Source organism: Aegilops tauschii, chromosome 5 (assembly GCF_002575655.3).
Source record: "Aegilops tauschii subsp. strangulata cultivar AL8/78 chromosome 5, Aet v6.0, whole genome shotgun sequence".
Lineage (NCBI taxonomy): Eukaryota > Viridiplantae > Streptophyta > Magnoliopsida > Poales > Poaceae > Aegilops > Aegilops tauschii.
The window spans coordinates 137,191,956-137,204,072 of record NC_053039.3 but is presented as its reverse complement, the minus strand read 5'-3'; the positions used below and the strand labels follow the sequence as shown (position 1 = coordinate 137,204,072).

Here is a 12,117-nt window from a genome sequence, read left to right as displayed (position 1 = left end):
GGCGCGATCTCAAACGCGGGCGAAGCAGGTGGTGCGGGCGAAGAAGGTGGTGTGGGCGGTGTGGACCTGCTGGTGCGGCAGCGACCAGAGGAGGAGCCAACCTCATGGTCGTGCTTCCCCTTGTTGATCCAATGCCAGCCCACGGCGCCGACGAGGAGGTGGAAGCGACGACAGCGACAAGGGTTTGCTAGCTCGTGTTGGGGATGGAGGAAGCATGCGGGCTTGGAAGTGGAGGTTGTGGATTGGCCAATCCACGGCTTCTACATTAAGAAGGACGACAACCCACCAGTTGGGTGGCTGACAGCCGAGGTCCGCCGCGCGTGCGCATTAATTTTGGTCGGTGGAGGTAGTTGAACGGCTAGTCCCCGAGGCGGACAAGGAGCAAGTGTGTGCCCGTCCGTTTGCCGTTCGTGTGAACATAAACAGGGCACAGGTTTGCACCGGAAATGAGGCGGACCAAACCCCAAACAGACAAATTATGCGGATGCGGCCGCGCGTTAGACCGTGCCGTGTGTCCATTTAGGCTCAAACGGACACCCTTGGACAAAATGAAATGGTGCGTTGGAGTTGGCCTAAGGGCATCTCCAACGGGGAACCGGATTGTTTTACCACCCAACACCGGCCTACATCGGTTCATTGGTCGATTCGAACATTTTTTTTTCGTAAACCCAAGACAAAGTCGGGGCTTTGGAGGTGTCCGGCTGCCGCGCCCGCTTGTGACGACCATGGCCCACCCAAATATCCCACTGCCTCTCCTGCGCTTCCTATTGAGGGCCAGTTCTTTTGGTGGCTTCTAGAATAAGCTGCAAAAAGCTGCCCCCTACCCAGCTTATTCTAGAAGCCCAACCAAATTTATTTTTTTAGAAGCCTAGTAGTTAAGACTTGACTAGTAGGCTTCTAAAAAGGAAATTTTGGTTGGGCTTTTAGAATAAGCTGGATAGGGAGCAGCTTATTCTGGAAGCCCAAAAAAGCTAAAAGAACTGGCCCTGAATGCCTTAATTAGTGATTTAAGAAAACAGTGAATAGATCTATCAGTGTTTGTTTCCTTCAGCTATTTCCCATCAGTTGCATCAAACTTTTAACGGTGAATAGATCCTCTTACTTATAAAGTAATAACGAAATTAAAATATGTAGCCTGCATAAGTATATCATATCCCGATATCTCCAACATTAATATTTGATTTTCCAAGGGGGGCACCGCCCATTATACTCCCAACACATCACACTGAAGTCACCATACATTATAGCACAATAACACAACATGTAATCCCAAATCTGAAGTGCGCCTGCTGCTCTTATTTTGAATGCGCCTCTGACTTTGTCGGCATGGTACGAACGTTCTTGAGAAGGTCCTGAATTTTGGACAGCATCAGCGCCTGAGAGGGAGCCTGAGAGGAATCACCAGGCACGCTGCTGGCCTGCGGGGGCCTATGGCCGTCCTGGAGCTTTATTTTCTCAAAAAGAAACTGCTTCTCTGCCTCCGCTTCCTCCAGGCGCCGCTTGAGGTAGAGGCTAGCGTAGTCCTGCTCAGCCCTCTCAGATTTGGCAAGCGCGATGCTCTGGAGCCTCTCAGCCTCCTGGCGGGCCTCACTTGCCTTGAGCTGGAACATCTCAGCCTCAGCCTGTTTCAACCGAACAATGCTCTCGAGCTCCTCCACCTGCTGCTTCTTCCGCAGCCTCTCAGCCTTGAACTCCTGAACTTGTCTGGCCTTCTCATCAAGCTCACGGTCACAGGCCTCCACAGCGGTGCGAGCCTTTTTGTACAGTCCCATTTTCTCTTCAGCAACAAGTTCCATCTTTCTGACAGCTTCTTGGACTACCTCTGCAATACGATTACATGCCTCCTGGGGAGTGATCAAGCGTCCCGATTCTTCATTTTCAGAGCTCTTTGGGGAATCCATCTCAAGCTCTGTGAAAACATAAGCATAGTACAGCATCCATCCATCAGTTACTAAGCAACCAAAATAAAGCATTTATCGGTCAGTTCATTCCTAAGCAGCCAAGCGAACTGCATATGGTAACAACTGTGTTACTAACAGACTCGAATGACTAATCAACTTAATCGTGACATGCAAAATGAATAAAATAGGCATGATCAGTACTGAGCTCAGACAAAGGACAAGCAGAATCCAGCCAACCAACTTTAAACACATGTACAAAGGGAGCATCTAGAGTCTATAAAACTATGTGCTTGCTAGAACTTCTAAAGATTTTTGTACTATGACCTGTTGGGGATTATTGTAATTTGTAACTGTGGAAGGAAACCAAGTGGTGATGACAACTGTGTTATAAAGAGACTCAGATGACAAATTGACTTAAATGTGACATAAAAAATGAAAAAAGTAGGCATAATTGACACTGAGCTCAGGCAAAACACATGTAGAGTTCAGCCAACCAATTTATACACTTGTAAAAAGGGAATGCCTTGCCTCTAGAAAGCTATATGCTTGCTAGAAATTTGTTAAAATCCAGCGCTATGACCTTTGGTTAGGATTATTGTAGTTTGTAACTGTGAGGGAGATAACTGGTTGACTGCTATTGTACTTGTAATGAGATCGAGTAAGTCCTAGAGGAATAGGAATTCAGGGGGATAACTTTGGTATTAAATAATCCTTTCCTGACAAAATATCTAAACTTTTTACATCTTAAACTTTCCAGGAGCTGCTCATAGAAATGATTTTCATTTAGACTTGTGTGTACAATCAATACAAATGGGTTACTGAAACCTTTAACATTAAGTTATAGCAGTTAAATGGTAACAGGTCTCCAGGACAAAGGTACCAAAATGGATTAAATTGGAAGAAAAAAAATGAATGAAACAATACTAGCTCTTTCTTTCACCATGTAATCATGTGATGGCTGATGATTGATGAATGTGTCTCAAATTCTTGTCTGACATCAATAGCAAATGACCTCATTTAATTTACTTATGGAGTCTCTCCATCCTACCAAAAACAACAGCTTGACAGCACAACTTAAGAAATAATATGGGTTGGATTATATAGCATACAAAGAGTGAAGCACTCGCATTTTAAACAATGCATAAATGAGTTGAGCCATAGCTTAGTGAAGAAACTGGAAACCATCAGTAGTCCCGATAGGGTAGTGCACTGACCGGAAGTATCAGAAGGGATCGTGCTTGCACACAAAGCGTTTACCCAGGTTCGGGTCCTCATGGTAGAGGTAATACCCTACTCTTGCTTGGATTTGATTGATGTATGGGTCACCTCGTAATGGTGTTCATGTCTATCAAGACTAAAGGTTGAAGATGGTAAAAGTATCTCTAGCTACCCACGGCAGTGTTGGTGCATATCACTCCATCAACTACGCCTCGCACTCGCACCTTCCCTTGGCACTTGGTGCTTGTCTAGATGCTAACCTCGTCTTCTCCACGGGCTTCTGCAGACGATACTGGTCATTCTACACCGCCTCATCTAGCAGCAGGTGTTGGTGGCAACTCCTCTCCTAGTGCTGCTAAGTCAGACTACTTCAGTTGTGTCCTTCACTGAGCAGGAGATTATGCGGCTTCATGACCTGCTCATTGCCTCCGGCTCTCCATTTCTGGGCGCACCAACGTCAACCTCTATAGTTGAGCCCCTGACTGAGCAGGAGATTGCACAACTTCAATGCCTGCTAGCTGCATCTTCTGGTTCTGCATCAACAGGTTCAGTTGGTTCTGCTACCAACTCTTCTGGCTTTGTGAGACCACCTTCTACACAGGCAGGTACATCTTCGTGATACTGGAGCATCTTTTCATATGACTCATGATTCATCCACTGTGTCCTCTATTCGACCTCTCGATTCTCCTATTCATGTTCTTACTACTAATGGTACCTCCCTCCTAGTTAATGGCCGAGGTATTCTTAGCACTTTGTCTTTTCATGTTGCTCATGTTCCTCGACTTACCATGCAACTCATTTTTGGTGGTTAGATTGTTGACTCGTTACAGGGTCATTCTCAACTTTGGCTCATGTCTTGTTCAGGATCATCACACTGGTGGTCTCCTTGATGCTGGCCCCCGCATCCTTCACTGCCACCACCGCCAGTCTCTCTGCCTCGGTTGCCTGTCTACCAGCTCCTTTCAGCAGTGGCACCATCGCCTTGGTCACTTGTGTGGCTCTCGGCTCTCATCCTTAGTTCGACGTGGTCTTCTCCGACCCGTCTCTGGCGGTGTGTCTTTAGACTGTAAAGGTTGTCGGCTTGGTAAACAGGTCCAGTTACCTTATCCTCATAGCGAGATTGTGTCTCAGCGTCCTTTCAACCTTGTTCACTCTGATGTATGGGGTCTAGCTCCTTTTGCCTCGAAAGGAGACCATGGTTACTATATTATCTTTATAGATGATTTCTCTTGACATACCTGGATATATTTTATGTCTTCTCGTAGTGAGGTTATATCTATATATAAGTGTTTTACTGCCATGGTTCACACTCAGTTCTCTACGCCTATTCATGTGTCCAGTGTTGACTCTGCTGGAGAGTATATCTCCACGACGTTGCTTGGAGTCCTTGTTCTGCAGGGTACTCTTGCTCAGTTCTCTTGTCAATGGTGTGGCCGAGTGCAAGCATCGTCGCCTTCTTGAGACGGCTTGTGTGTTGATGATTGCCACCTCTCTTCCGCCTCACTTTTGGAAAGTGAGGCTGACTCCACTTCCACCTATCTCAGCAACATTCAACCATCCTCTACTCTGCAGGGTTGCATTCCTTTCAAGCGTCTTTTTTATCGTTCTCCAGATTATTCAGCGCTCCATTTGTTTGATTGTGTTTGCTATGTTCTTCTTGCCCCCCGTAAATGCACCAAACTGACCGCTCCATCTATCAAGTGTGTCTTCTTAGGATAGAGTGATGAGCATACGGGTTATCGTTGTTGGGATCATGTCAATCGTCGAATGCGTATTTTTTGAGATGTGACTTTCATTGGGTTTTATCCCTTCTACCAGCATCCATCTTCCTCAACCTTTTCACTCAAGGCTATACCTTTCCTCACTTTTCTTGACACGCCTATCACTCCTGTCGAGCCCTTGTCCACCCATCCCACTGCTCATGCTTCTCCGATTGTTGCAGATCCGGTGCCGCCATGTCCTATTGTTTCCTCACCTCGCTTATCCCGGGATTTTGCACCATAATCCCCAATGCCTTTCCCGTCTCCATCACCTTAGTCTATCCCGGTGATTCCTCCTCGTATTATACCCGTCGTCCACGTGTTGTGGATGAGTCTAATTCTGGTGTGCCATCTTCCTTGTCTCGGCATCTTATGACTTAGGTCATCGCCCGCTTCCGCCTATTGACCGCTATGGTTTTTCTGGCACTATTGGCCTTGGGCCGACTTCTTATCGTGATGTTGTTCATCCCGAATGGCAGCTTGCAATGGCCGAGGAGATTGCTACTCTTGAGCACACCAACACGTGGGATCTTGTTTCTCTTCCTCCGTGTGTTCGTCTCACCACTTGTAAGTGGGTCTACAAGGTTAAGACTCGCTTCGATGGTTCTCTTGAGCGCTATAAAGCTCGTCTTGTGGCTCGTGGCTTTCAGCAGGAGCATGGTCATGATTGTCTGGGGGATGACCCCGGGTAGTCCCAAAGCGGTGAGCCGAGCCGGCGGCCCGCCTGCCTTGGCCGGCTGCTCCAGCTGGCCAACTGCCTGAAGTCAACTGCCACGTCCCGTCAGACCTGCGCGGACGATACGGGCATGCTCTACAGTGGAGCACTACCCTTGTCCCCTGGGCACCAGTTTATAAGGTGCACCAGGGAGCCTCCCATGGCAATGGCTCACGCACGCTCAATTTCTCTCCTTCCCAATCGATCCCCTCTAGCTAGAGGCAGCCAACTATAGGCTCACAGCGAGACTTTCTCCATGGAACCCAAACAGCTCAAGGAGCAACCATGTACCACCATATACACTCCATATAAATTAGACATGCAGGAGCAGGGGTGTTACCTCCGTGCGAGGGCCCCAGACCTGGGTATATCACCGTGTGTTGTTGCCCAATCCAGTCCCGGATCTCCACCGTAGCCTTGCAAATACCACGACAGTGATTATGAGGAGACTTATGCTCATGTGGCCCATATGATCACTTCTTGTTGTGGCCTCTGTTCACCACTGGTATGTCTTAGCTTGATGTTAAGAATGCCTTAATGGTGAATTGTGTGAGGAGATTTACATGCAGGCACCACCTGGGTATTTTGTTCCTAACGGCATGGTCTGTCGTCTTCGTCGCTCTCTCTATGGCCTTAAGCAAGCCCCTCATGCCTGGTTTGAGCGTTTTGCCTCTATGGTGACTGCCACTGGTTTTTTAGCGAGTGCTCTTGATAATGCACTGTTTGTCCACCTTCCTACTCATGGTCGGACTCTTCTCCTTCTATATGTTGACGACATGATCATCACGGGTGATGACCCTGAGTATATTGCCTTTGTGAAGGCAAGTCTTAGTGAGCAGTTTCTTATGTTTGATCTTTGGCCCTCTTCGTTGCTTTATTGGGATTGAGGTCTCTTCTACCTCTGATGGCTTTTTTAGTTCCCAAGAAAAGTATATCCAGGATCTCCTTGCTCGTGCTGCTCTTACTGATAGCGCACTGCTGAGACTCCCATGGAGCTCAATGTTCACCTCCGTGCTTTGATGGTGACCCCTTGCCTGATCTGTGCTTTTGATGGTGACCCCTTGCCTGATCTAACACGTTATCGCCATCTTGTTTGGAGACTTGTCTATCTAGCTGTCACTCGTCAGATACCTCCTATCATGTTCATATTTTGAGTCAATTTGTTTCTGCTACCACTTTAGTTCACTATAGTCACCTTCTCCATGTTCTCTGATATCTTCGTGCCACGATTTCTCACCGTCTGTTCTTTCCTCGCTCTAGTTCCTTTAGAGATTCAAGCCTATTCAAATGCTACGTGGACTAGTGATCTCTCGGATCTCCGTTCACTTCCTGCTTACTGTGTTTACCTTGGTGGTTCTCTAATTGCTTGGAAGACAAATTGCAGTTTCATGTTTGAGTGCAGAGCCTGAGTTGTGAGATATGGCTCTTTTGACGGCAGAGGTGACTAGGTTATGATGGCAACTTCAGGAGTTTGGTGTGTCTGTTACAACACCTACTACACTATTGTCAGACAATACATGTGCTATCAGTATTGCGTGCAACCCTATGAAGCATGAGCTCACCAAGTATATTGGTGTTGATGCTTCTTTTATGTGCATTGGTGTGCAGGATGAGGTTATTGCTCTTCAGTATGTGCCTTTAGAGTTACAGTTTGCGGATTTCTTAACAAGTCCCAAACTAGATTGTGCACCAAACATTATGAGCATAACATAGTTGCTCGAGATGTCAAAGGAAACCTTTCTAAACAGAATGTCAAAGAAAACCAAAGCCAGCACACAGTTCATTCAAAGAACTTTGGAGATATGGGTTTGCATACCATGTCACCCCCCAACAACCTCTTGGGACATGTATACAAGTTACCATTTTTATAAGGGCGCACATACAAGTAATATGAGCTGGACTACAGCATAAAACATTGATGCATTCGCATTTTAACAAATATACATATATGAATTGAGCCGTAGCTTGGTAGGGACTGTTGGCTATTGTGCACCAAACATTGTGATCATATTATAGTTGCTCTGGATGGTAAAGAAAATCTTTCTTCAATAAAATGGTCAAAGATAACCAAAACCGGCACGCAGTTCATTGAAACCGATCAGCATAGGAAAGGTAAAAATCTCCAAGTTTGTTAAATCAACCAAGAACCGACAGTTACTAAACAACTTGCTGCAGCTTTCTGGCTGAGTTGACCCCACCTTACCGTTATTGAAGCAGTTAACTCCTTATGGTGGTTCAGTCATAAGATATACAATAACATACAATGGGAAACTAAATAATGAAGCAAGTAACCAACAGATTCTTGAAGTACACGTCTTTGTGCAACAAAGCAACGGATGGCTGATGAATAAACATATATTTTATTGGATAATTTGAATGTCTAGACCATTTTTTGTCGTCTACCTATATGATGGTAAAACATAAGCACATGAATGAATTAGGGATGGTGAATGGTAATAGGATTACCAAATACAGTAGAAATAATCAATAAGGGCTACATAGCATCAGAAAATGATGGAGCTACAGAAGTACACAAACCTCGAAGTGCATGCAGTATCATCCTAGGATTGACAGAATCAGGAGAACTATTCCTCAATCTTTCAATCAGATTCGCACATTTCCTGAACAAATTTCTTCCTTTTGGGTCTTCGCTTAGACGAAATATCTTACAAACAAACTCAAGCTCTCGTACTAAGGCATCCCTATCCCAACCAGGAGCACATTGCTGAAACACATCCTTAACCCAACCGAATAATTCTGATGTCTTCTGGCAAGCCTGGCACCTAAAAAGCATTTCGGCATGACCGGTGCCGCTCTTAATTGATTGCCCTGTCCCAATCTGGCCAACACGAATCGCACAGTCGGTGTGCGTCCAATGGGAACAGAAATCGCACCCAACCCATCGGCATGTGTTGACCTCAAAATCAAACTTGTTGCAAATCACACACATGCAAAGGTTGCAAAACCCATTTCTGTTAGCACATACATTGCATCTGCACTCCTCAGCCGGGAGAGCACTCTGGCAAGCAATGTTCCGGCACCTCTTATACAAGAAGACCTCCACCAGGTGGCTTTGGGGAATGGTGACGCTGGGGTGCAAAAACGCCTGGATTCCAGTCTTGATTGCCACGAGGATCTCCAGTTGGACATGATGGGCCATTGAAAGCATAGTTGGTGTCAAATCACCTCTGCCCTGGACAAACTTCTGCAGATACAGAAACTCCTCAATATGATGAGAGCCCCCTGTCCCCTCCAGAATCGACCTGAGCTCATTTTTAATCTCCTCCAGGTGCTCCTCTGGCATTACCTTCATTTTCTCGACAACTAGGTCCACTCTCTCCCGCGCAATCTCCCTCAGTGACACCCTATCGATGCGGGAGCTTCCGCGAATAACCTGCAACTTGGGGATACCATTTCTGATATCCTTTTCCATCTCCACCTTTTTCACAGCACCGCCACTACTAGCAGCAGCAGCATTGCTATGTTCCGGCTCTACAGGCCAGGTCTCCCTCGAACTTGCACTTTCAGTGGCAGAGTCATGGCCCTGGTCAGAATTGGACACGGGTTCCTGCATTTCAGGCGAGCCAACCTGTTCCGACGAGGCCAGTGAGAGGGAAGTCTGCAGGCTCAGGGCCCGGGCACCATGGCGAGGCGGCAGCATCCCCTGGGGCGGAGGCTGTTGATGGAAATTCGCACCTGAAGAAGTCCCCATGACGCACAAACTGTAAGCTGCAACAACACAAAGTTCAAACACTTAATACGGAGTATTACACACAAGAATGGTCTAGGATTGAAAACATAGCATCAGCATAGGACCCATTTGAGCTACTGTGCTCTGCGCCTTGAGCAGTGAAGGACCGGATCCGAATTAAGCAGCGATAAGGTTGATCACAGACCGAATCCAGTACTACAACGGTACCTTCCGCGCATCTCTCAGCGAAGAGACATGTGAATCACGATCCATTCGCCGATTCAGCTAACTTGGACCTAACTTCCCGCTGCGTACGGGGAGCTAGTCGAGACCTGTGAGGACCCCGCGTAGAGCGCGAGACTGCGCAGGTCGAGTCCACAGCAAGAACCCCATCGATCGAACTAATCAGGACACCCAAACCTCGGTATGTGAGCCCATGGCCTTGCTACTGTATACGGGGACCAAACCCTACCAGTTGGAGCCGAATCTGAAGTCGAGCTGCTTACCTCGGCGCGGCGGAGCGACGGGATCGGCGGCGCGACAGCTCTATCTAATCGGAACCCGGAACGGCGGCGGGTTCGCACCCTTCTTCGTCGCCTCTAATAATTTTTGGTTTTGTGTGCGACAAATGGAGTCCAACCCAACGAAACCAAACGAAACGGAGACGACGACTCGAGCGAACGCACGAAGGGAACCGAGACCGGACGTCGCCGGTGGGGGGAACGGAGGGAGACCGGCTTGACCGGTGGGCGACGCGGGGTTGGAGGTGGGGTCCACCATCAAACTGAAAGCGAACGGCACCTGCTCGTCTTTTTTTAGGCAAAGCATAGCTTTATTACTTTTATTACTAACGGTGTACATGTAGATCACCCGATATACCAGCCACAAGTATGGCGATTAACCGTAATCCTTTCCATAAATAAGAGTGTCGAATTTAATGAAAAGTGGAAAGAAAATGACAAATAGTTTTCAGCAAAGTATTTTCTGGAAGCATTGAAATTATCGGTAACAAATAGTTTGATACAAGATAATTTGTAATGAGCAACGATAAAAAAGGTATGGCAAGATAGTTCAATTTTTTTTAGCAAAAGACAAGTCGAAACGGTCTCATATAATAAGTAAAGTGTTCTTAAGGACACACGTGAATTTTATCTAGTCATTCTCGTCATGTTTATTCCATTCGCGTTCGCTACTTTAATAATTTGATATCTGGGTGGACCAGTGTTTGACTGCTAGCAAAAGATTCTAGATAAGCACATGTTAGAAGATTCATAGCAATATAACTTCTATGTTAATGCAAACAACCATAATTCATCATGTTGTCTTCTTTGCCCAACGTCAACTAATTGATATAGAATATTTGATGCGCCCACAATCATAAAAGATGTCCAAGATAGTATATTTATATGTGACACCTCTCTTTCTTTATTACTTTTTCATGTATTACAACAATGACCAATGATATGCTTGTCAACTTCCAACAAATTTTATCAACTATACTTTTTTATGTGAAGTTATTACTCCCCATGGAAGTAGCATATGATCTTTTTATTCTTTTATTTCCCACTGCTAAGATGAAAACAAGAAAGCAAAGCAAAACTCAAACTACTCTTTATTATATATCTAGCACAAGATTAGATAGATAGATAAATAGATAGATAGATAGAGCAGACACTCGAAAATAGATCATACTAAAAATTTATTCTTCTAAATCACGAAATAACTAGGGATCGAACTAAGATAGATAATGACGATAAAAGTGGTGGTGATACGATACCGGGGCACTTCCCCCATGCTTGGTGAGGGAGTCCTAGATTAAGGGGTCCTCGGGTGTCCGGGCCATGTGTTATGGGCCGGACTGATGGGCCGTGAAGATACAAGGTAGAAGACCTTCCCCCGTGTCTGGATAGGACTCTCCTTTGCGTGGATGGCAAGATTGGCGTCCGGATGTACAATTTCCTTCTTCTGTAAACCGACCCTGTGTAACCCTAGACCCCTTCAGTGTCTATATAAACCGGAGGGTTTAGTCCGTAGAGGTAATCAGAATTCATATAGGCTAGACATCTAGGGTTTAGCCATTACGATCTCGAGGTATATCAACTCTTGTAACCCCTATACTCATCAAAGTCAATCAAGCAGGAAGTAGGCTTTTACCTCCATTATGAGGGCCCGAACCTGGGTATACATCGTGTCCCCTTTGTCTCCTGTTACCTTCGATTCTCAGACGCATGGTTCGGGACCCCCTACCCGAGATCGGCCGGTTTTGAAACCGACATTGGTGCTTTCATTGAGAGCTCCTTTGTGTCGTCGATAGAAGGATTGATGGCTCGCCTTGTCATTAACGACAACATCACCTCTGGAAGGGCCCTAGCTCCAGGACAGGTCCTCCAGCTCGGCGGTTTTACCATGGGCGCCCGCTTGGCCGTTAAGCCAAAGGCAGCCCCCGAAATCGCCAAACATCATCTTCACATCAGCCTCGAACACCCCGAAAAGATGAATCCAGCAGATGTCTCGTCCTTGAACGAACTGCTAGATCGCATCGCCGCCCTGGGGGTCGCAACAGACTATGATCGGATTGGGCTTAAACTCGATCAGAGGGGAATCAAGTCCCCGCCGATCACCCATCTGGTAGCAGTCGTGGAGGAACAAGCCGAGAATACTTCTCCCCCTAAGTTAAGAACAAGCTATGTTCGGATTTCCGAGCCCTGCGAGCCGGATACCCATCTTCAGGAAGAGACCTCATGTCCTCCGAACATAGAATCAGGCTTGAGCCCAAAAGTCATCAGGACTCACCGGATCCTGGACTAGTGACCTCGGAGATTCTTCAAACTC

The 12,117-nt window shown here is 46.5% G+C and overlaps 1 protein-coding gene across 1 annotated transcript; it reads right to left on the bottom strand.

Annotated features, from left to right (window-relative positions):
- Positions 1-1,076: 1,076 nt before the first annotated feature.
- Positions 1,077-10,071, bottom strand: LOC109770956 (OBERON-like protein). The gene is made up of 3 exons (XM_020329667.3): positions 9,792-10,071; positions 8,133-9,323; positions 1,077-1,909 (listed from the first exon to the last, which is right to left on the bottom strand). Exons 2-3 carry the CDS (start codon positions 9,304-9,306, stop codon positions 1,296-1,298), a joined length of 1,788 nt encoding a protein of 595 aa, XP_020185256.1. The 5' UTR covers positions 9,307-9,323; positions 9,792-10,071; the 3' UTR covers positions 1,077-1,295.
- Between the last annotated feature and the right edge of the window lie 2,046 nt (positions 10,072-12,117).

Bases quoted from the DNA above. Each gene is read 5' to 3' on its own strand.
- LOC109770956 (XM_020329667.3), bottom strand. From the start codon at position 9,306: ATGGGGACTTCTTCAGGTGCGAATTTCCATCAACAGCCTCCGCCCCAG. The intron at 1,910-8,132 runs GTTTGTGTACTT...ATGTTTTCACAG, and splicing joins GATACTGCATGCACTTCGAG to AGCTTGAGATGGATTCCCCA.